This window comes from Ovis canadensis, chromosome 3 (genome assembly GCF_042477335.2).
Source record: "Ovis canadensis isolate MfBH-ARS-UI-01 breed Bighorn chromosome 3, ARS-UI_OviCan_v2, whole genome shotgun sequence".
NCBI lineage: Eukaryota > Metazoa > Chordata > Mammalia > Artiodactyla > Bovidae > Ovis > Ovis canadensis.
This window is the reverse complement of record NC_091247.1, coordinates 87,729,634-87,754,247: the sequence shown is the minus strand read 5'-3', so window position 1 is coordinate 87,754,247 and position 24,614 is coordinate 87,729,634. Positions and strand designations below refer to the sequence as shown.

General features: G+C 43.9%; 1 protein-coding gene across 2 annotated transcripts in view; it reads left to right on the top strand.

The window, feature by feature from the left end:
• CRIM1 (cysteine rich transmembrane BMP regulator 1) overlaps positions 1 to 24,614 on the top strand; it is a 210,430-nt gene that overhangs the window by 88,806 nt on the left and 97,010 nt on the right. For both annotated transcript variants that reach the window (XM_069583565.1, XM_069583566.1), the window contains exons 3-4: positions 4,380 to 4,622; positions 5,693 to 5,813. In XM_069583565.1, the coding sequence (XP_069439666.1) occupies positions 4,380 to 4,622; positions 5,693 to 5,813 (364 nt within the window). The remainder of the gene's footprint in view (positions 1 to 4,379; positions 4,623 to 5,692; positions 5,814 to 24,614) is intronic.

Sequence of the window (24,614 nt, the reverse complement as noted above, 5' to 3'; positions counted from 1 at the left end):
AGCCGAGATGCAGGCACAGAGGTTAAAGTGATGAGGATTGATAGAAACTTGCCGTTATTATTGTAATGTCACTTTAATATGGGGCGACTCTCAGCATTTTGAGGACTCACCTCTTTAAGGAAGATTATTAATATGATGTTAATATGATGAAACCAGCTTATTTCCCTTAATTATCTCTGTTGTAAGTGATACTGTCACTTTAGTTTTTCTATATCTGGGGAAGTTGTTTTTTTTTGTTGTTTTTTTTTTTTTTTTAAGATGCCAGTTGTGAAGTGTTGCCAGGGGAACCAGACTGAAAAGCTTGTTAATTAAGTTACATATTATATATTGATTTGTTAGACACCATAGGGAAAGAGTTAAGAGAGGCTTCTGTTCAAATGCATAAAACTTAAAATTCAGAGGTAATGTCATAGCAGCCTTCTAAATGATAGAAAAATATGTGGTGTGTCTATAGTTTTCTCTTTATTTTCTCCACGAAAGAGAGATGGAGGAGAGACAAATGAATAAATGAAATCTACTGCAGGAATTATTGAGAAACAAGCTGAGAAAGAAGGTATCAGAAAGACAATTCCTGGCACTCTGATAACCATAGTGGGGTTTAAGTGACAGATGACTGGCTGGAGCAAGGGAAGGATGCTGGATGAGTAGGTGTTCTAGATAATCTACTGAAAGGTGAATAGATGGTAGAAGGAAAGAATAAAGCTAAGAACATTAATGATTACAAAAATAAAAAAATTATATCTTAGAAATCTAAATTCCTTGAAAGCATCATCACTTTACAGTTTGCCAAGTCAGTATAACAGGCTTGAATCTTATGCCTGCTAGTCATGTAGTTATCAGCACAGCCTTGAAAAATAAAAACTGTTAGAAATACAAGGAGAAGTTGTTGGTTCATAGTGGGAGATTTTTATAGATACTTCTTGGAAATCAGGTAAACAGTGTAAGATCTGGGTAAGCTGAGGGTCATAATTAAGCTTGATTTAATAGATTTACAGGTTTGTATTCAATAAACAGAATATATATCCTTTATGAATACTCATATATTTTAAAGTTGGCCATCGGCCATGTAAACATACCCCCATGCCAAAAAAACAAAAGAAACTCAAGAAATTAACAGAAGCAGAAGATTGTATAGCCTAAATTCTCTGACAATAGGGCAGTGAAACTATAAATTAAACTCAAAAAGAAAGCCAAAGACAATCTATCCATGCCGAAATTTGCTAACACTGTTCTTAAATGTCTTTAGTTAAAGAGGAGATCAAATGGAATTAGAAATGATGAGTTACATTAAAGTAGTACATATCAGAAATTAAAACAAAAACAGCATCTGGCTAAAGTATTAAAATCATAATTAAAATTATTCACACTTCTGAGAAAATAAAAGAGAAAGTGAACTAAACAGTAATCTTTAAATTTAGAGGAAAGCCAGTTAAGCGTTCTGAAAAACAAAGAAGGAATACATTTGAAAACTTAAAAGAACCCTTGAACATATAAAGAAAGAAAGCTTGGTCTGTAAAGCCTGAAGTGAATTTGAAAATCTAGGTGAATGAGATATTTCTTAACTAATATGTGTTAGTACAGATAATTCTAAAAGAGGTGGAACACCTGAATAATCTAGTAACCAAAGAAGAAATCTGTTCTTTCCTTCTTTAAAAAAACAAACAAACAAAACTCCAGAGTTCAGGTAGTTTCATAAGTGAGTTGTATGAAAACATTAAAGAATAGATAAATCTTGGGTTACTGGAACTGCTTTATAGCCGAGAAAGAGGTAGAATGATAAACATTTCATTACATACACACACACACACACACACACCCCTCCGGACACACACACACACACACACCCCTCCAGACACACACACACACACACACACACAGCTCCGGGCTAGTATTACAAACTTATTAATCTAAAAATATCAGAATGTTGGGAAGTTAAATCCAGCTGGGTCTTTAGAAATAGGGTTTATCCTCAGACTGGTTTGAGATCTACTAATTGATCATATTAGTACATTAAAGGGAAAGCCAATATGAATCTTGACAAAAGTTGAAAAAGCATTTAGTAAGCTTTAGTCCTTATTATTAACATTCCTAAGTCATTTCAGACTGTGTTTCAGACAGCGTTTGTGGTGGGCCTACCTTAATCCCACCTGTGTGACTAAGGCAGGTCTTAAGTAAATCTCTCAAGGCTTGAGCTGCAAAATACACACCAGTAGGTGACAACGTTGGAACTGTTAAAAGAAACTTAAAGAGCAGAATAAATGGGAAGATCTAATGTGTTGGGTTGTATTGAAGCATATGTTTGAGAAGTCTGATCATATGTAACAGATATTCTGCGTGATTAGAATGTAGTAGAATGTGATACAGAGTACGTCCATGACAGCACATTAGCAAGAGTAGAAATTAGGTGCTAGTGCCAGTTAAAGTCATAGCCGTCTTATTAATTGTGAGACCTTGTGTTTGTATTTGCCTGATCATCCATCAATGTACTGTACAGGCTTCATCTCCCGTATAGCTCTCTCCTCCTCAGCTCTCTGATCTGTTCTGCCCACACCGAGGGGGATCCAGGAACGGAATTTCTTTTACTTCTGTTCTCTTCTCAAGGCGATTGCTCAGGGTTGTGATGTGAAATCGGTATATGCATCCTCTGTACATCCCGTTGCTGCCACACTGGCCTCTTGCTCTTCTTGGGACACACAGAACTGCCGTAGCTGTGCCCTCTGCTGGGACACGCTTCTCCGTGGCCCACCCCTCACTCCTGTTAACCTGTTCAAACATCAGCTTCCCAGTGATGCCTATTCCAACCAAATTGTAACTGGACCCCCTCACCCCCACCACTTCTTCCGTGCACTCTGATTCCCCCTTGCTCTGTTCTGCTTCCCACACACACACCCAGCACTTACCACCTGTTCCTACCATATAGTTTGATTATCTATTTTACCAATTATTTTATACCACTCTCTCCTGGATTGTAAACTATATGAGGGCAGAGATCTATGTCTGTTTTCCTTGTGGAAACAAGGCTGCTGGAACAGCAGGCACTCAGGAAATATCTTTGCATGAATTTACTAGAACTATGAGTATGAAGACTCACCTATGCTATCTTTTGATAAGAAATAGTTAGACATGGGAGATGGACAGTGAGATGAAAGATACAGCGTTAGACAAGGGAGATGGACAGTGAAATGAAAGATACAGCAATCAAGGTTGAAAATGACCTGAGGGACACTTAGATTTTGTAAACAGACCTACTTTTGTAATGTAAAGCGCTAAGGGGACTAGAAGTGAGGAGGCCTGGATTCTTGCTTTATTTTTACCACTAACCTTAGATCACTTGAATGCTAGGACTTTAGGTTCTTTATCTGCAAAACAGACTAAAATTTTCATTTAGAAGGATAAACTGGGAGACCTCTTGCACTTTACCCAGCTTTGCGATTCTTTATAGGTTTTGCACAAGGAAAGACAGTTTATGAACATACCCCAGTACCACATGGTGTGTTTTCCCCCAGCAAGTCCCAAACTCTTATCCCGCAAAGGTCATGGGGCTGTGATGATGTGCTTTTGGTTTATTTCAGGGTTTTTCTCCAGGGCCTAATGTTGCTGTAGGTTTCTTAAAAGCTTAAACCAAGAAACTGAGCTGTAGACTGGCGCTTCATAAACGCGGTCTGTCTTTGCTTGATTTGTTTATTTATTTACTGTCTCAAATGGAAGTGCAGCAGTAGGTTAGTGACACAATACTGGAGAAGGGAGAACGAGGTACAGCTGATGGACCTCTGCTAGGGAAAGAAACACTCGATGTCATTTAGGGAAATGACATGAGAATTGGGCTCAATATCCATCTTGCTGAAGCTTTCATATCATCCTAGTACTTTATCGCCTCAAATTTCAGAGCAGGGAGGTCAAATTCCTCCATGTTGACTGCCATGCACCTTGTCTCCGGACCCCAAAATAGCCATTATGTATTTGTGGGTCTGTTTTTGGTGTTTAAATGAACACTGTTCACAAAGAACAGCCCTTAAAACTCCTTTCAAACTAAAGATCTTTTCGTTGGTCGGCGGCTCGGTCCCGTTTTCAGAGTCTCCATGGCACATCCCTATCTTCCCTTGGTCTTTCCTCATCTGGCCCATGTGTTGGACACGGATTGTTCAGCACAAGGAAGGGGGATGGGATGATGGGAGAGGCAGTGTCCACCTCTCGCCCTGTGTCATGAGCACGTCTCGGGAGAGAGTCCCACGAGAGGCTCAGCTGCATTTGAGGTTCTCGCTGGATATCTGTCTGTCTCCTCCTCTTGGCTAGTTAGGTCATAGACTGCCTGCACTTCTGGGGAAAGTGCTCCGCGCTGCCCCCTTGGGCCTGTGCTAAACTCTTTCTCTCCCATTCAGAAGAGAAGCCAGATTGCTCCAAGGCCCGCTGTGAAGTCCAGTTCTCTCCACGTTGTCCTGAAGACTCCGTTCTGATCGAGGGCTACGCGCCCCCCGGGGAGTGCTGCCCCCTCCCCAGCCGCTGTGTGTGCGACCCCGCGGGCTGCCTGCGGAAAGTCTGCCAGCCAGGATACCTGAACATCCTTGTGTCCAAAGCCTCAGGGAAGCCGGGAGAGTGCTGTGACCTCTATGAGTGCAAACCAGGTATGCACAGGTGTGGTCCCAGCAGCCTCGCTGCTTTGCATCAGAGGGTAGCAGCAGCTAACCGCTGCCTCCCCTGCCCCCCTCCCCCCACACACAGGCTATGCTGATGAGCTCTGCAGACCTGTTACTTTGAGCTACTGGCAATCTGACTTCTGCCCTCCAGTCAGAGGACCAGATACTGGTACATAAGCACCTTCAGAGAGGGATCCTGGCTTTTTCTCCTCTTTTTTTTTTTCCTTCAAAGTTTGCTTGATAGGGGCAATAGGGTTAAAATTTATGGTCCTATGGCTGCCTTCTTCATTCCCCCAGAGGAGGTCATCATCCTCATTTGCAGATATATCTGTCATTTTAAAGTATTACATTTAAAAACAATCATCATGCATAAAACAGAAAGTTATGTTTGGATAAATATATGCATCAAAGTGCCAGCCATCTTATAGTGAAACACTCAGCCCCTGTCTGTCTTCGTGCCGGCTCCCCACCATTCCTCGGCTGACTTTATAGCATGTGCTAAGTCATCTTTGACTATTTACTCAACTTCTCTGCCACATTCGTTTTGTTGTCATGTCCCAGCTGTTCCTTGCTCTGTGGCATTTCTAACATCCTTGTTCTTATGACTGCATTGTGGTCTGTGAATAGGTCTGGACTGGAGTGATTGCCTCTTTGAAAGTTTCTAACCATCGGTCAGATTTTTTTTTTTTTAACTGCTAATTAAATGCTCAAGCCTCACAATCCTCATCTCAAGCCTCAAGCCTCATCTCTTGAACTGTTCCATCTGAAATACCTCTGGCTGATCGTCACCATCCACAGAACCACCATTGGTCTAACTCTTTGTCTTTCTCTGTGTCTGCATCTTAACTCTTCAGTGTCCTGTTCCCTTCTTTTCTTGCACAGAAAATTTGAGTCATATTATAGTTCTCTCACATTGACTGAAATGAAAATGCCAGTGCCAAGACAGGGTTTTGAAGAAACAAGGAAACTGCAAAAATTCAAAGAGCCAGGGTTTTCATTTGGGGACTCTTAAGTGCAAGTAAACGTAACAGTGACCCATGCCTCTATTTGCCCCCCAGTTTTCAGTGTGGACTGCAGCACTGTGGAGTGCCCCTCCTTTCAGCAAACCGTGTGCCCCCTGGACAGCTACGAAACGCAAGTCAGACTCACAGCGGACGGCTGCTGCACTCTTCCAACAAGGTTGGTCTGTTGTCTGTTTATCACGCTTTCTCCTCTGCCCAGTGTGGTTGCATCTAAAAACCAGTTTCAGGCATGCAGTTTGCTTTTCCCAAGTGCCAGGGAACCCTAAGATCCTCCTGTTTGTGTGGAGAAGTCACTGAACTGTTACTGTGACTTGGTAGTTCCACGTATGGGCCAAAGGCAGGTGTCCTCAGGATAAGTCCCTCATCCCTAGCAGATCCTCAGGCTGGGGTGCCTGTGCACTTTCGAGGCTGGGTCCTGAACAGGCACGTGTGTCCCTCAGTATGTAGCCAGGTAGGCAGCAAGGTATGGACCCATGGGAGGCATGTCGCTTGATCCTCCACAGTGAATCTTAAGGTGTTTAACTGTTGTGTCCAACGGGACGGAGCACTGCATGCGTCATAGAATTGCTCCTCAGGGGTCCTTAATGCTTGTTGTTACACATCTACGCAGAACCATAGCTTGCCGAGGCCACAGTGAGTTTAGATTTCCATAATGCTTTCTGAAGGAACAAACAAATCTCTCTTTGGCTTGATAGGGGGAAAACTGCTGTCATTTTAGTCTTAGTAGCATGACATCTCCTTAACCCTGTGGGCCTAGGCTTACTCTAGAACTCAGGGGTGCCCAGACCCCATCCCTGCCGGGATTCATAGGACCACCATAGAGCTGGCACTTTGTGCTTTGCTTCTGGAAAGACTGAGCTTGGACCCTGAGGGCTTACATGCTGTTCCCCTGCTGAGTTGCCCTCCCCTCTTCCCTGCCAGGTCCTCCCCTACAGCTTTCCCAGGTCACTAAGTCATGATTTTGACAAGTCATCTCATTTCTTTCAACTTCTGGTCCACAGTTACCATCCAGAGTTAGCATGGTGCCTTCCTTAGCCCCGTGTCTAGCCTCTTTCTCCCCAGTGCCAGGCACTTGGCATCTGGATCTGTTGCATGAGCAATTGTGATGATACAGATGGTTTGCTAAGATAGGAATGTGTATGGTCTCTAGTTAAGTATCAGTGATTTGTCCGTGATTGGAGTAGACATCCAGAATTGGTTCTCATTACTGGTTTCTTCTTTCCTCTCTTAAAATGCTTTAATTCTTTGGCATTTCCTAATCATTGTCCTGAGAGAAACCATAGGATTCTCTCAGACATATTTTACAGGACTTGCCCAGTCCTTTATAGTGTATCACAAAACACATGCAAAGATTTTTGTGACCTACAAAAATGCAGTGGTGCAGCCTTTTCTTATGACATTACAATGTGCTAATTTATGTGAAATGCTTGGAAAGGGTTGAAGTATCGTGCAAACGGATTTACTTATCAGGAAAGGAAGAAAATGGAGCATTGCTACTAGCGACAGATGTCTTTTCAAGGTCTTCATGAAAAAAGGTGGCACGTGATATTAGACCACTTAATCAAAGCTGAGCCAGTTGTAGATTCGCAAGAGCTGTAGAGAGGAAAAGGGGCAAGTCTCAGTGCACTGTATGAACATAATGTAGCACCATCTGCATGTAGGAGGCACAGTAGGCTGTTTTTTTCAGTCACGCCAGGGGGTCGAAATGGATAGAAGCCCCAGGAAGACATATTTAATCTCAATTTAAGGAAAAAATAATTTTTCACAACTAATGGTGTACAGTCATGAACTTGGCTGTTTCCGGAGATAAACTGAGCTCCCCGTGGCTGGAGAGTCTTCTCTCCCTCCGGGTGGGTATCTTCCAGAGGTGCTTAGGAAAAACCATCACTTTGGAAAGGAGGTTTGAGTAGAGGCCTTCTTATCCCCATGCTCCTGTGAGTCCTGAAAACATAAACCTTGGGATAGTTATTATATGTTGACATAATTTTTACATTGAAATTCAGAACCAAAGAGTGGTCAGTTAAAGGTGACTCTAATGTGGAAGTTGGAAATATGGAGAAGGAAGCCATTCAGAAGTCCCACGGTAAATTATTTGCAGGGAGGGAGTTCTCACAGCTCTTCGGTTTCCTGTATTTTAAATAGTCAGTGACCCTTCCTCCCCTGCTGCCCCTTGTCCATGTGCATCCTGTGTTCCCACCTGAAATAGCCCCTCTACCTCCCCCGCACCCCAGGCTCCCCCTCCCCCTGTCGTGCTCTCAGGCTTTGGGCCCTTGCATTTGCCTTCCCCTTCTACAAGCTTCTCCTTTTTCAGGACTGCATTTCCTTCTCTTTGAAGCGTTTTTCAGTCTTCAGCCCCTAAAGATGACATGTGTCTCTCCTCTACTCTTATAATGTATTAATAATAATTAATAATAATTCCCATGTATAACTTTATCATAGCAGTTTTCACAATACATTGAAATCAGTGATTTTTGGGGGGCACTCTGTCTTAAACTCTGTGTGCTTCTCAAGGGATGGGAGTATTTTATAGCTTTCCATATGGTATAAAATGTGAACTTACATTTATGAATGAATGAATGAACAGGCCCACTATTGGCCATGCTGACATATATTGCAGAAGAGAAATGTTATCTTTCTGCCATTAGGTAGTAATGCTCCTCCTTGTCTCACTATAAAAACATTGCAGTTTTCCCCCAACTCTCTTCTTTATGGCCAGTTCTTAGTTCTGCAGAAATCCTCTGCTCCAAGCACAGGGCTCACCTCTCAGTTAAATTCCACTTTATCCACAAGGTCTTTGTTCTGCAGCCAACACCCAGCTCACTCCCTAGGTACTCCCAACATATCCTGTCCATGTTGCCAATTAATCATATACTTCCTTGCATTGTTATGTAACTGTTAACATGGATAAAGTCTTGTCTCACCAGCTAAAGGACATTTCTACAGGTCAGGAATTATGTCCTTTCTTTTCCTCTGCATATGTGTTAATTTCAAATGAATCAGTAAATGCAGAATAGACTCCGATCATGACTTGACTTGAGCATATTGAGCTTCCTGCTTGTTAAGGTGGATGGCATTCAGGTCATTCTTTGTCAGGAGAATAAAAACCCAAACAATCACATGAAAGTGGAAACAGAAAGAAAGCCTAATATGTTGTAATAGTGATAGTATTTTAAGGGGGAAAAAGGCTACATAACTTTATCCTTGTGTGTGATCCACATCAAAAGTTTTCTCTTTGAGACCATGATTAGATATAAAGAAGATCATTTTAGAATATGCAAAACCCTGTTATGATGACTTGACCTTTACCAGCATATTTATAAAGAGCATTGTTAAGAAGTTAAAGCCGTTTGAGATCAGAACTGATTATATGGAGAATTCTGGGGGAGAAGCCCTTTACAGTCAGGATGGAGTATAAAGTATTGGAAGCTTTAGCAGAAGAGGCCTACCTTCCCCCCTTTTCTGTAGGATTTATTGTACTTGCATAGACTAGAAAAGGAATCTGTGGACGTGTTTCCCCTCATCTTGAGGAATAAATTCCTCCCACCTTCATTCCCATCCAAATGGAATTGCCATTCTCAATGAGACTGTCACCCATTCAGGCCACTGACTGCCCTATTTCAGTACTTGCTCACTTTGTGAATCTGTGTTGCCTATTTTCAGTTCATTTTTTTCATTCAGTTGTTCATTCACTCATGGAACACGAGCTGAGCTGAGCTCTCCTGGGTGTCCTTATCATGCATGGATACCTCTTTCCACTTTCATGCCTGCCAAGTACTGGTTCTCCCACCCATCCCTGCCCTTTCCAAGGACAGGTTAGTCCCACTGTCTTTGCTCCATCTCTGCATTTTCTTAATGCCCCATTCTCCATTGTCACCGCTTTTGCTGTCTTTTCTCTTGAACTTCATCCTATTTAGGGCTTTCCTGGTAGCTCAGCTGGTAAAGAATCCACCTGCCATGCAGGAGACCTGGGTTTGATCCCTCGGTTGGGAACATCCCCTGAAGAAGGGAATAGCTACACTCAGTATTCTGGCCTGGAGAATTCCGTGGACTGTATAGTCCATGGGGTCGCAAAGAATCAGACATGGCTAAGCAACTTTCACTTTCATCCTGTTTAGACATCATTCTTCTGTGTGATATAATTATCATGGTTAATTCTTCCTTCCCTCAGCGTGGTTTAGGCTTCAAGCACCTTGCTGGTACTTTTCATCCTTTCCTGTTCTATTGGAGCTTGAATACGTTGTGAGGTAAATGGCAGCTCATTGTACCTTTCAGGAGATAGTGGGAAAGAATGAGTCTTAGTGGCTCTGGCCCTGAACCCTGCATGATTACAAAAAGGAAAAAAGGGACTATCCATGGAGCTCACAACACTTCATGGTTCATAAGGCCATTTGTACATGTGCACAGATATACTTGCCAGGGAGTGCCTCCATGAGAAAGAAAACTTACAAAGAGAAAGTCGTGTCAGATGCATTGATCAAATGATGTCTTTGCAAGGAAGGGAGAAACAGGAAGGTCTTTAAGTAACATCTAGGTGCCGTAATAATGATAGCTTAAGTTACAGTGTGCCTTGCCGTTTACAAAGCTTTTTTTTTAATTTAACTTTTGCTGTCCTCATTTTGTCTTTCTGACTCCATGAGGAATTTACGGATATGAAAACAGAGATCTAGAGAATAAGTGACTCGTGCAAGATCACAAGCGTTGTTTGGTACAGGGGACAGAGCAAGTCCAAGTCTTTAGCCTGAGTTCTTTGATTTAAAGCCCTGTACTCTCCACTGCATTTAAGAAAAACAATACTTTGTGGTTGTCTTAAAGTTCAGGAAACACATCAATGAATATGAGTTAACATCTCAACCATCGTATTTGTTTATAACAGTGTAGTACATATTAACACAATATACATATGTTTCAGTTACTCACTGCTGTGTAACAAGCCACCCTCAAAAGTAGTTGCTTAAAACAGGGAAGATTTACTATTTCTCGTGCCTCAGTGTGTTAACTGGGAGGTTCTCCGGCAGCTAGCTGGTGGCTCGTCTGGGACTGGATGCTCCAAGGTGGTGCCACTCACATGTGTGGGCCGGAAGGGCCTGTCGCCCCCTGTGTGGTCCTTCATCCTGGCTCCTTCATGTGATGGCAGAAACAAGGGAGGAAGGAGCAAAGCTTGAAAAGGAGACCAGCGTGGAAGGCACACAGCATGGCCTCCACTACATTCTGCTAGTATAAGCAATTCCCAGAGTGAGCGTTGGTTCAAAGAACGGGGCAATGGATTCTGCCTCTAACTGGGAGAAACTGCAAAGAGTTTGAGGCCATTTGTAAGTCACCATAACATACATGTCACCAAAATAGGGACTCCTTTAGTTTTCCTTCTCTGATGGTGGAGAGTTGGTGGAGTGCTACAGCTCTGTAACTTTCTTTTCCAAAGACCAGTGTCCGTCTGGCCTGGGGCTCATGGCCTCCTTTCTCCCAGCCACTCCCTTCTTGTTAATTCCTTCCCTGGCCAGTCAGCAATTTACCTGGGAGTAGATACACAATTTAGAAGCCTCTGAGCACTGCCTAAACTTTAAGCATCATTTAGTGATCATTATTTTTAACTCCTCTCCTTGCGGAATGTTGTGACTACCTCGTTAAACTTAGTTTTGCCCCATCACACAATAGGAAATACCATTTTGGGACACCACAGGCTCTGCCTAATAAAACCAGGTCGATTTTTAAAACATCTTACATCTAACAGAAAAGTCTGAAAGAATTTTTTGGCCTACCCAATACATAGCAATTCCCTTCTAGACTGATTGATTATAGAATGGTTGACAGACCTGGACCCAGCAGGTGTGGTTGGAGTGTGGAGCCTGCCCAGGCTGTGCCTCTGTGCATTCCGTGACCTCCTGTGTCAGCCAGCTTAGACTATCTTAAGGAGAAAGCTCCTAGATCATGATTTTTTTTTAAATCTATGCTCCGTATTCTTTGCTGTCCCCAGTATACATGCCTCATTTTACAGTTTTTCCTTTGCCCCTGTAATTTTTTAGGTACAGGTCCACAGGAGAGAAGTTAACTAGTTAACAATCTAAAAGGTAATACCTCTCTTGTCTTTCCTTTCTCGGTACATACGTTAAGTGAGTTTTTTAGCATCATTATGCCTCTTCTGCTGTGTTATGTGACTCTTCTTATGTTTTTATTAAGAAGATGAATGAATGTAATGTTATTTACAGTCAGCCATTCTAAATTTATTTTAATGAGATTTGTCCCAAACTTTTTGTTCTGAAACATTCTGTTATCAATTTCTGTCTCTAAATATGCATTCCTTCATAGTTATTGAGAAAAATCCAATCCAGTTATTTTGAGGTGGAAATAAATGAAGTCATTGTTTATAACATTCAAAAACTTAAAATAGAGTTTCTCCTGGGTTGTGTGCAGTGTACCACGCCAGGTTCCCAAGCTCCCTCCTGGCTCCAGCCTCTCTCTGACTAAAGGGTCTGATTCTCTTCCAGAGCCTATATCCGGAACATTTATATCACTTGTTTTCTGAGACGCTACACTGAAAATCCTCTTTTATTTTTAAATCAAGATTTGGAAGCATTGGACTAAGCATTACTTAGTCCAACGTAATTAAAGATTTTGGAGTATCTGTTAGTTACAGTGTTGACTAATATGTGACTTTGGTTTCCACTAAAAAGCGTAACAGAATGTCTTGAGCGCGTTAGATTCTGAGTACAGGTCCAGTGAGAATGCAGCTGAGCCTGAATCCCAGTGTTTCTCCACCCACCCAGGAGACAGGTTGCATGGCTCTTTGCTTTCAGGCAGGGTCCTACCTGCTGAGTGGCAGAGCACGGCTTTGTGAGCATGAGTCACAGGGCAGCACCGGTCTGCTGTGGCCCTGAGTTCACTCCCCTCTAGCTCCACCACTCAGGAGACCTCATGTTCCCTGTCCTACACTTTCCTTTACATTGTAGGCTGTAAGCAAACGTGTACATGTGAGTCGACAGCTAAAGAACACTCCTCTGCCCTGTGAGCAAATGCATACATGTGAGTAGACAGCTAAAGAACACTCCTCCACACATGACCTAGTGCTGTGCAGAGAGAGCCCATGTCTAGACCTGAGTTCTAGAATCCATGTCCACTTATGCATGAATCTGGATAAGCCGTCTGGATAAGACGTCATCTGGGTCCGTTTTCCTACCGAGAGAGGAGGAGACGAGGAGGGATTTGATTATCTCAAAAGTAACTTCTACCTTTAAACTCTTGGACTTCTCCCAAACTCTTTAGAATGGGGGGGGGGCGGGGTGGGGGGTGGGGAAGAAACCCAGCCTGCTGGTGATCAGAGACTTCTGGGAAAGAAGACAAGGAAAAGTTTTAGAAAATCCCAAGACTCAGAAGACAATGAGAGTGAGAGAGATGTTTTTCATCATGATAGGAAAGAGGTAAAGTCCAAAGGAAGTCATGAAAGAATTACTGTTCTTTGTTCTTTGTGTTTTTTTTTTCTTAAAATAATTAGGTAATTCAAAATGAAATAAATTGTTAGTCTTATAAAAATGTTACAGACTAATCATTTAAACCAGGATAATCAGAACTGGTTGAATTGTGAAGGCTGAGTGGTAATCCAACAGAAGAGATTGCCTGTTGGTTAATGGCTAGCTGGATATTGCTAGTTGCTGTTTCTTTTTTTACATCTATAAATAGATAGCCCCTTATATAGCAGGAACAGAGACTGTCTGGCCAAAGGCTGAATCCATAAGATAAGGATTTACTCTATTAAACTGCTTTCTAATAGAATGTGGATATCTCTGCCTGTCAGCCTGCCTTGATGGGTGCATTGTGGGGAGGGTGCTGTGTGTAGCATTGTTATAGCCCTGCAAACTCACCGGTGTGAGCTCCATCAACATGTACCTGGCTGCCGACTGGCTCCCACGGCCATATTCGTACCTGTTTGTCCCCAGCTATTGCTGCCCGCTTTCTTTAAGGTCAGGTCTATGTCTTTGTCTCTCTTCCCTGTCACACCTCTTTATCCAGGTTCTCCATATTTTTATTGCATTTTTCTTTATTTCACTCTAAGTTGTGTATACACACAGAGAGAGAGCATTATATTTGTGGAAGAGTTTTAGATTGTCTAACTTTATGATTAGACCATTTTTTTTCTATGTCTCTTTAAGTAAAGAATGGTCTATCAAGTTACAGCCCCTTGTCTTTGTTTGAGCCTCAGTTTTATTTCTGTCTCATAAGACATTGACCTTAGAAGATAATTTTTCACTCATACCCTGTTGTATATCATAAAGCTCCAAACACTGTAATTCCAGGAAAGGAAATAAGATAAAAAGAAGGATGCCCAACCCTGTTGTATAAGAAAGACACATCAGATATACAGCCCATGGCCAGAATGAAGGTCATGAATTTTACTACAGTATCTAAATAGTCATATGCTGCTGCTTCAGGGTGAAAATCCAGGATGCTTAGTTCCCTTTGCTCCATCCTGATCTCTTTGGACTCTGAAGAAAATTTGCCTTGTTGGTACTGTATTGTATTATGATAATAGAGTCTTGGAGATTGCTGCACACTGGTTTTTGTGACTGGCTGTAGATACTTAGAAAAGAAGCTTTCTGGGGTTTCAGAAGTTACAGCCTGAAATTGACTCATCCTGGATGAGGCCAGCAGAATGGAATCTTTGGCAGGTTGTCCTTTCCCTTCAGAAGTGCTTGAGTTACATCAGAATTAATCTAGCCACAAAGCTGCAGTGAGCGAAAACAAGGTGCAGATTTGGAAGTGCTCAGTTAAATAGCCAAGACCCATTGAGAACCTCGTGGAAGACAGAACACTGGGCTTGGTATGGGGGGTGGTGTTGAATAAGGTAAGGCTTAGGCTTGAAGGAACTCAACACCTCACAAATACCACCGCCACCAGTCTCAGAGAAGTTTCAGACCTTTGGAAGGTAATAAGAAAGGAACACACGCACACACAGAGGTAACCTGCCTTCCAGGAAAGAGTCAAGTCATAGACTGGATTTCTACCAAATAATGACAACTGCATTTAAGAAAAAGCAAGAAAGCAACCAGCAAGCTTTAAATCCAGACTAGGCAAGCCTTAAATCCAAACTACGAAATCAAGGACCTCAAAAAACATACACACAGACAGAATCACTGATGATCCTTTTTCATATCCCTCCATATTTGCCTGTCGTTTCAAAGCTTGGAATCTACAGGTCCCAGCTTATAGAGAAGTCACTGTTCTCTCTTCTGCATCATCTAACATCTATCCACTTTTGAGTAGTTGGAGAAGGAAATGGCAACCCACTCCAGTATTCTTGCCTGGAAAATCCCACGAACAGAGGAGCCTGGCAGGCCACAGTTCATGGGGTCGCAAAGAGTCGGACGCAGCTGAGCGCTTTTGAGAGTCTGAGAGAGTCAGTGTCAGTGTCAGAAATTCCTTAACTTTCTCTTGGTTCCTACGCGTGCACTTGGGTGGTTCCGTTTTCTAGAGCTCCACAGTCAAGTCTTGACTCTAGAACCTCAGCCTGTCTTCAACTGAATGGTGCCTTTAGGAGGGTGCTAGGAACCAGGAGAAGGCAATGGCACCCCACTCCAGTACTCTTACCTGGAAAATCCCATGGACAGAGGAGCCTGGTAGGCTGCAGTCCATGGGGTCTTGAAGAGTCAGACACAACTGAGCGACTTCACTTTCACTTTCACGCCTTGGAGAAGGAAATGGCAGCCCACTCCAGTGTTCTTGCCTGGAGAATCCCAGGGACAGGGGAGCCTGGTGGGCTGTCCTCTATGGGGTCACACAGAGTCGGACACGACTCAGCAGCAGGGGCCAGAGGGTAGGGGGGATGATTATACAAGGGTCGGAAACATGGAGGACAGGACTCATCATGGGCACATCAGCCCAACCAGACAGGGAAGTCAAAGCCAGAAACTTCCTGCAGGTGGCTCAGAAAAGCCAGTTTCCTTCTCAAAGCTCAGGGAGCCCCTCTTAGTCCTCTGAGACAGTGTTAAGTTTTAGATCATCCAGTAACGGTTTCTGTAGATCCCTAACAATGTGCTGGGTGATTAAGTTGCTTGTATGATGCTTCCTGAAGCTAACCAGTCAGAATTATCCCTGAATATTCATTTTCAAAAGGACTTGATCAAATTAAAGCCTTGTAATTAATTATCATGTCCATCTGTTCCCAAGACCTTGTCTTGAAGAAGATGGTTTTTTTTTTTTAGATTAATCTATTAGTAGACAAATTTCTCTAATTCAGTTCATATTTTGGTTGTTCCCTTTCATTTGAATAATTTGTCCAGCTGCTTTGGGGATAAATAAAATTAACTTACACAGTATGTAAAATATGCATTAGCATAGGGCAGATTTAAAACATTCCTGACTCTTGACACGCTATCATGCAGCATTCTGTTTTTAAATACATGCAGAAAAATTTGGAAATACATTTGAAGCCCTTCTTTCTCAACTAAGAAAAGAACTTCTATTCTGTTGCCCTCTGTCACAGTAATTTTTGGCCCAAAGGAGCAAGTCAGCTCATGACTAAAAAAGCCAGAGTCTATATTAAACTCTGATGTTTGTAAAACAAAATAATTGTAGGAATTCCATGTTATTATTGGACTTGTCCCCAGAATGAAGAAAATATGCTTTCCTAGAAGTAAAACCCTTGCCCGTTGGAGATGAACTATCTCCCTAATAGAGAGTTTAATTTGTCAATAATTCACTTCAGATGTGTAACCCTGTACTTCCTATACGAGTGTCTTATGCCTTTTGTGTTGCATTTGACCAGTGTCTATTCTTATTTTGTACTTGTTTCACTTCTGAAACAAAAAGCCTTAGGCTGTCACTCAGGAGCTTTCAGTCTGATATGAGGGAGACTGGCCACCACCAGATGATAAATACGTGGCCCTCTGACTGTCACTGAAAGAAAGTCACTCAGCTGAATTTCATAAGACTTTCGTTAAAAATGGAAAGAAGAATCCACAGCCTGGATAATATGGAATCTCAGAGGGCTTTCCCCACCCACCCTCATTTGATAGCAGCAGCAGCATCATGATTCAGCCTGTTGGAGGAATAGCTCCAGACAGTTCTGCAGAAATGTTTTGTGAAGTTACTTAGAAACTAACAAGCAAATCTAACCTGTTAAAATCCTCCCTCTTCTAGAAATGCCAAAAATAGCACCCAGTACTGTGGACTGTATTTTCCTCTTCATTGCCCCTTTATGTGGGCTGTAGGTGATAAGACTCATCATTGTGTGGACACAGTTTGCAGAGGGTTGAGAGTTATATTGGCTTAGCGGACAGTTACCTGCTTGACTGCAACCCTGAAGACAGAGACAACTGGTGTTTTTTTTTTGGACTTTTGCTCAGTCTGTTGTGAATGTATTAGCACACAGACAAGCACATTTTAAATGATCTTTCCTGATTTTGCCTTTGTTTGTATGCTGTGGCTCTTGTGATAAGAGGATGGAGTACTTTGATGTCCATTAACTAGATCATGGATTCTTGAAGATTCTTATGGCACTTCCTAAGACGTGACTTCCTAAGACGTTAGATTGTGTACTTTTTTGAGGACAAGGATGCACCTTGTAAGTCTCAATCTCCTCGTTGTCTTTCATAGGTAAATACTCAGTATATGCTTTTAGTTAAATTTATAGGTAGTTAAGCTGTAACAAGTCCTAGAATCAGAATCCCATGTTTTTAGTCTGTGTGGAGAGCAAATATTTGAGTGTTTATCATATGCTGGATGTTTTGCTAACCTTGTAGGGATAAGAAGTAGAGACTGATGTCAAGGAGCTTACAGTCTAAAGGGAAGACAGATGTAGATAATTGGAGCAATTTAAAGTGCTACGTGCTTTAGAAGTAGAATTGTGCAAAAAAACAGTAAGCTTATAAAGAGATACTGATTTCGCTTTGGAATTTGACTGTTGGATTTGACTTTTGAGCTCAGTCTTTTAAGAATGAGTCAGAGTTCACCAGATGGAGAAAGAGGAAAGGGCACTCTAGGCTATTGTGGTCATCGATTTTTATATTTTTAATGTGTCTTGCAACTTAAAAAACACCAATACTGTGTATTAACACATATATATGGAGTTTAGAAAGACGGTGACAATGATCCTATATGCAAGGCAGCAAAAGAGACAAAGGTGTAAAGAACAGACTTTGGACTGTGTGGGAGAAGGCAAGGGTGGGATGATACGAGAGAATAGCACCGAAACGTGTATATTACCATATGGAAAATAAACGACCAGTGCAAGTTCAGTGCATGAAGCAGGGTACTCAAAGCCGGTGCTCTGGGACAGAGTGATGGGGTGGGAGGGAGGTTCAGGATGGGGGACACATGTGCACCCGTGGCTGACTCATGCCGATGTATGGCAAAAACCACAACAATATTGTAATTACTCTCAAAGTAATTATTTTTAAAAATTAGCACTGATCCCACTCACTCAGGTAGTGCTGCTGCTGCTGCTAGTGCAGGAGACACAAAGAGATGCAGGCTTGATCCCTGGGTCAGGAAGATCCCCTGAAGTAAGAAATGGCAACCTGCCCCAGTATTCTTGCCTGGAGAATTCCACAGACAGAGGAGCCTGGCGGGCTACAGCTCATGGGGTCGCAAAGAGTCGGACACGACTGAGCTACTGAGCACACAGCACACTTGATGACTCGAGAAAAACGGAATTCATGCTCATGTTGCTTTTTCTTTTTTCCTTTGATAACCATCCCTTTTGCAAAACTACATCACTAGATCTAGATGATTTTTACTTTCTTACCGCTTTCAATTAAAGGTACTTGTTAGTATGGTACACCAGGGCCCTTGTTACCCACCTCTGGCCTGTCTCACTACTTCATGTCTCCCGCATGTTTTCCCCACAATGTCCCCCAGTTCCCCAGCCCAGCATGCAATATCCTCCTAGTGACTTGAACCATTTGCTCCAGCCTAACCCCACTATTCTTTCTTTCCTCTGTAAATGTGAGTAGTTTCTTGCCTCTTCCAGGAATGTCTGTCCTCCACTCTCTCTTCCCCATGTGGCATGAACGCTTCCCATCTGTGCCCACTCTCACTACCCTGCTCACACACACACATACACACAGCATCTGCTCTTTGTGCCTGCAGTTGGAAGAATGATCCTAAGGGTTGAACGGAGGTCTCCAGACACATGAGGGACTCCAGGGTTGAAGATGCAGAACAGCTACTGCCAGAAGTGTGATTTTTTTCCGTCCACCATCAACAGCTTGGGTATCAGGACCAAGGAAGTCACTGGTTTGATCTCCAGTTTGCATCTGGCTGCCTTGGAGCTTTGACCCCAAGACATGATTTCTTGGCATTGCCCTGTTTTTTTTTGGGGGGGGGGGTGTCCATCTTTAAATTAGTCATCAACATTTAAAACCTGGGATTCTTCATGTAAAAATCTGGTGTCTCTTGAGCAGTTGGAAGGTATAGTGACATTGACTATACGTTTCTGCATGGAGTGAATAGTGAAGCCCCCTCAGAGGGCACAGACCCTCTAGAGTTGTCCACAACACCCTTCCGCCCTTTGAAAGAAGACAGTCACATTTGCCATTTCAGGGTGTATCTGACTTGGGTTTGATGTCAAGGGACAAGATATGGATGGAGGTTAAAGGGGCAGGGAATTTAGAAGTATCATGAAGCTGGTGGCTCAGGTAAAATGCCCTGGGTTTGGGGGCTGTTTTTTGTGAAGGAGGTACCATCAGATGAGGCCCAGGCTTAGAATAAAAGGGAACCACTTAGAATAGAAGTCTCAGTAAGGTTGAGGACTCGGTGTGGTGGGAGCCTGGGCCTGAGACAACGGAAAGGAAAAATGAACCATTATTCTGGAAATGCCAAAATCAACCCCCAATGTTGTGGACTGTAGGAAGTCTGATTTGACATTTGAGAGAACTGTGGCTGGTGAAAGCAGATGGCTGAAGTGAAGGGGCAGCAAGGGTCACTGGAGTCCAAAAGATCAGGTGAGGGGGTCAGGATGGTGAAAAGGCTTCCTCCACATAGACCTGGAAGCTTCCAAATGATAGTGATATGGAATGGTTCACAGGTGTTGAGTGCTTCTATGTTCCAGGCACTGTGCTGGTTACTTTTCACACATCAATGTATGGAATCCACGTCGCAATCCCATGAGAAAGGGAAGCTTGAATCATCCTTGTCCTACATGTGGAACAAGTGAGCTTGAGAAAGCTGATGGGGTGCCCAAGGTCAGACAGCTCCCACGTGGCCAGAACTCAGCCTAAGATTCCTGCATGTCAGAGCACATTCTCTGAACCTCCACCCCTCTGTAGGAAATGGGCAGGAGATGAAGCCCCAGGGGGCCAGCGGGGCTTGCGTGGAGGCTTGAGGGAGCAAACAGCAGCGTAGGGCTGGCCTATAGTCACTGTGAAGAGCAAGCCCAGGGCAAAGGTGAGTGTGGGGCCGTTCATGGTCTCACCTTAAGGAAGTAGTCTTTTCAGGTGAGCCAGGTAAGGGAGAGAACAGATTTGATGGTGCACTTTGTGATGGTGATCGGACTCTGGGAGAGGAAAGGGTAGGGGGGCGGGCAGAGCAGTGGGCATGAAAGGATGAGTCCCTGGGAAGCAGGGAGATCTCTGAGGATGTGCATTCCCTTGAGGATGGGAGACCAGGGGACCTTGCACTTTACACTGATGTCAAGGATGAGAGGTCTGGGAATCAACAGCCCCAAGGGATCCAGGGGATGTGTGCTCAAAGTCAGCTCTTTCAGTAGCAGCTCTGAGGGCCTACAGAAGCGTTAGCCCCCCAGGTGGTGGAAGGCTTCCACATTTCCAAATAGTCCTGATGTTGGAGTTTGTTCTTCACGTGATCCAGAGGGGAGACAGAATGGTCCTCATCCGCTTGTGTTCTGGTTTGTTTATTTTGTTTATATATATCCGATACCTCCCTAAACCACACTTCTTGAACCAAGCACCAGGCCCTGTGTATCCCGAGCCCACCCAGCTGAGTGCCTGCTGCACGCACACACTCAGCAGAGAGTTCCAGGATCACTGCATGTTCACCAGCAAGCCGCTCCCACGTCCTGAAGCATCCATTCCTCAGGCAGTCGGCAAATCCAGCCCTGAACCAGGAACACCTGATGCTGCTTTATTAGAGCATACTGTCCTCACCAGACCCACTGCTCCTCCCCAGGGCGCAGCGTGCTGGTGTCTCCTCCTCCTGCTCTTCCTGCCTGGGCTCCACGCGCCTCTCTCTCCTGTCCCCTCTGCAGCCGTCCTGCCCACCATGGAAGTACACGCCAGTGTCTTGCTCTAGGCCTGGGGAGGTGAAGGCAGAGAGCTTCTTGTCCTGGGTTGTGGTAGTTATCAGGTTATTGGACCATGCTCAGTTCAGTTCAGGACCCCCACCAGATCCGAGGTCTGTGTTTCGTGGGCCCTGGGGTGCTTCCCAGCTGTATGTCTGTGCCTCTGGTTCCCCCACAGCCAGGAGGCGTCTCTTGGGAACAGTCCCAACTCTCTTCTTGTTTAAACAGTCGTGGGGTAGAGGACCTGTGCAGCGTACACTGGCTTTCTCCTGACCTTACCTGCTTACTGTAGGGCTTGGCTCCGGAAGGTGATTTCTAAGAATGGCATGAGCCCACAGCGCCTATTGTCTTATGATTTACACCACTTTTCTCTCAAACTTAGTACCTACAGTTGAGTTCCTTGAGCCTCAGTCCAGCATTGAGAAGCCATAGTCATTGGCCCCTTGATAAAGTTAGGAAGAGGGTGGTCATAATGCCTGTGTCATTAAGGGCTTCCAGTGGACTTTACTGTCGTTATTAATACCGTGCAGTGGGAAATGCAGAGGACCGTTTTCTCTGTTTGCCTTCCGTTGATACTGTCCCTTTACTGAAGCAAATCCTTCCACTGCTGCCCACAGAAAAATGCAAATTACAACAGCAACCAAAAACCACAGGGTGATTTTACCGTTGACTTTGAAGGGAAAGTGATGCCGAACATGGGGTTTCTGGTTTTACAGGTGAAAAGAGGAGTGAGGAGGCCTCTGGGAGGAGGCGTGTGGTCCTTGGAGCCAGGCCCTGTGCTTGCTGCTACGGCTAAGGCACGTGCTGAACCTCCTGGGTGGTGGAAATGAAAGAGGTGGTGGAGGAATGAGCTGGGGATGGCGTGCGGTGGGGGTTGTCACTTAGTAGTAAATCTTACAGATGAAGCAGGAGAAACATGGTAAGAAACTAACATAGGGAGGGCAGCTTTCTATCAGGTTAGGCAGGCCCTCAGCTGGGAAACTCATTTCTTTTTGGAGGTTTTATTTTCAGTCTTCTTATAAAACAACAACAACAACAACAACAACACAGAACTTACACATAGCTAGAAAGAGGTTAGAAATTTAATCAGTAGAAAGTTAGTAGATAGATCAGATTTAATTAAAGCTGAAGCTACTTTTTATAGACTAGGAATATGTTTTATGTGTCATTATAACTTCCGTTACTGACAGTTATTTTATTTTTATGGCGTGTGGAATCCTAGCAGTACACGTGCTTTGCCCTTTTAATTCCACATTTATTCTTGTTTCCTGTGTAAAGAGAGCACTGCCTCCCGCCTAAATAGAGTCATTTTTTATTTATAGACAGTGATTCTCTCCTTGCCAAGGGCTCAGCACTCAGCTTGAATGTGGAATGCATCCAGGGTTGGGAGACATGTTTGCAGGGGCCTCAATAAGTGGTGGTTTCTCCAGGAACAGGTAGAAATGACAATCTGCTAGGGGACAACGAGGAGTCTGATAGTTTGCTGCTCTGTTGAGTGGTGGGAGGAGGGGCCAAGAGGACCCTTCTCCCCACAGCGTCTTCTGCCAACTCCATGCGCTTTAGCGTCCTTTGCAGTTTCTGTCGTCATTGTGGTGAAACAGACTGTTGATTCTTCAGTGTAGTTGTGAAGACATGCCTGGTAATCCGGAGATGCCAGCACTGAGTGTATCGTTCCTCTTCCTGCATTCTTCTTGGGCAAAAAAGGAAGAGACAAGGCCCATCATGAGCCGGGCCTGAGGGTGGAGGTGCTTGGTGAGGGGGGAGTGGGGAAGAGAGAGACTGTGATGTGCTTCGAGGATGAGGTGCAGACAAGGAGAGGCTGCAGACAGGGATGAGCCAGGATCAGACTGTGATGGGAATGACAGTGTTGGAATCCTGGGATTTTATAGTTAGAAGAAAGCACATGAAGGTCCAACCATCTCATTTTAAGGAGGAGAAAACTGAGCATCCCACAGTTTAAGTGGCTGGCTAGCAGTCATCCATTTTCTGATGAGTGATGGTATTGGATAGTGAATTCAGTTATTTTCTTCCTTCCACGTCTCTTAACTCGTAGGCTAGCTATGTTCAGGCAGGAAGAGACTTGGTAAATGATCGAGAGCAAGTGCTGCTGATCAAAATAGACTACTCGGTGAAAGGACAAAACTAGCTGCACGTGGCTTTTGCCACTGGGAAGTGCAACCTGCATTAATGAGACTCTGTGCCGTTGTTGTTGTTCAGTCACTTAGGTGTGTCTGACTCTTTGCCACTGTGTGGACTGCAGCACGCCAGGCTTTCCTGTCCTTCACCGTCTCCCAGAGCTTGCTCAAACTCCTGTCCGTTGAGTCAGTGATGCCATCCAACCATCTCATCCTGTGTCGTCCCCTTCTCCTCCTGCCTTCAATCTTTCCTAGCACCAGGGTCTTTTCCAGTGAGTCAGCTCTTCAGCATCAGGTGGCTTCAACTTCAGCATCACTTCCTTTAGGAGCAAATTGTTCAGAAAGTGGGCCCCAGATTCCCAGTGGAATCTCCTGGAGATCTTTTTATCCAGGCCGCTTCTAGAGCCCTGCCCCAGACAGATTCTCAGAGAAGCAGTCCTTGACAATGGTGCCCTGGAATCTGCATTCTAAACAAATTCCATAGTCTTTCCCTCCACACACTGGTTTTGAAAAGCACTGCACTGAGTAGCTCTGTGTCTAAAATTTATAAAAAATAAAAATTTTAAAAACAATGCACGGTCCAACCTCTGACTTACTAGCCATAAAAAAAAAATCTTATTCCAAATTATTGTTTGGATATCTTTATCTCATTCAGTTTTTTCATTACAAGACAAATAAGACATGTCCCTGCACCAGGGGAATTCACAGGAGAAGCAGTAGGATTTTGATTTTGTACCAGGAGCAGCTCTATACCAGGAGAGAGAGCTAACTAATCCTGGTTGCTTATTTGATGAGAGAAGGCCTTGTGGAGCGAGCAGGTGGCCTTAAGGCTGCATGGGATTTGCCTGGGGAGAAAGAGAGGCAGGCATTTGAGACCGAGTGGCTGGCTGAGCTGTGGCACTGAGAGATGGAGGTGGGGAAGGAGGATTCAGTGAATCGCAGGTTGCCGTTGTCACTGTCTGCGTATATGTGTGTCACGTATGTGTGCAGACATATTCTGTCTCCTCCACACGTCACAGAATATGGAAGCTAGAAGATAAGTAGAGACTTGACTTGGGAGCACCTCGAAAGTTGTGCTGGGACTCAGGCCTGCCTGGGAGTGTCTGTGTAGATCAGGAAGTAAATGACACAAAGGGAAGGCCGGAGTGTGCACTGCTTCTCAGCCCAGAGAACCAGCCCACGCAGGCCTCCTAAGGAGGGGAGTGCCCTCTAGGGGCTTAGATGATTTTTCTGAGTGCTGTTCATCTTTGTGCTTGCCACTAAGCTGGATCTATTACCTATTGGAGAGGGAAGAAAGACAGCTTCACTAACCTACCTGGCTGCAGCTGTGATTACATTATGCAAACATTTATTAATGTGGTACCTTGATTGATGATTATCTTAATACTGAGGATAACATTAAAGGCTTGATTTTCAGGCAGATTGCAAATACAAGTTGGTTCTTGTTGGAGGTTAAAAAGCCCTTAGCCTATGATTCCTTTTATATGAGCTGACCAGAATAAGAAGATCCATGGCGAAAGAATAAAGACTCGTGATTGCCAGGGGTTGGGAGAAAAGAAATGGGAAATACAGGCTTCTTTATGAGATGATGAAAATG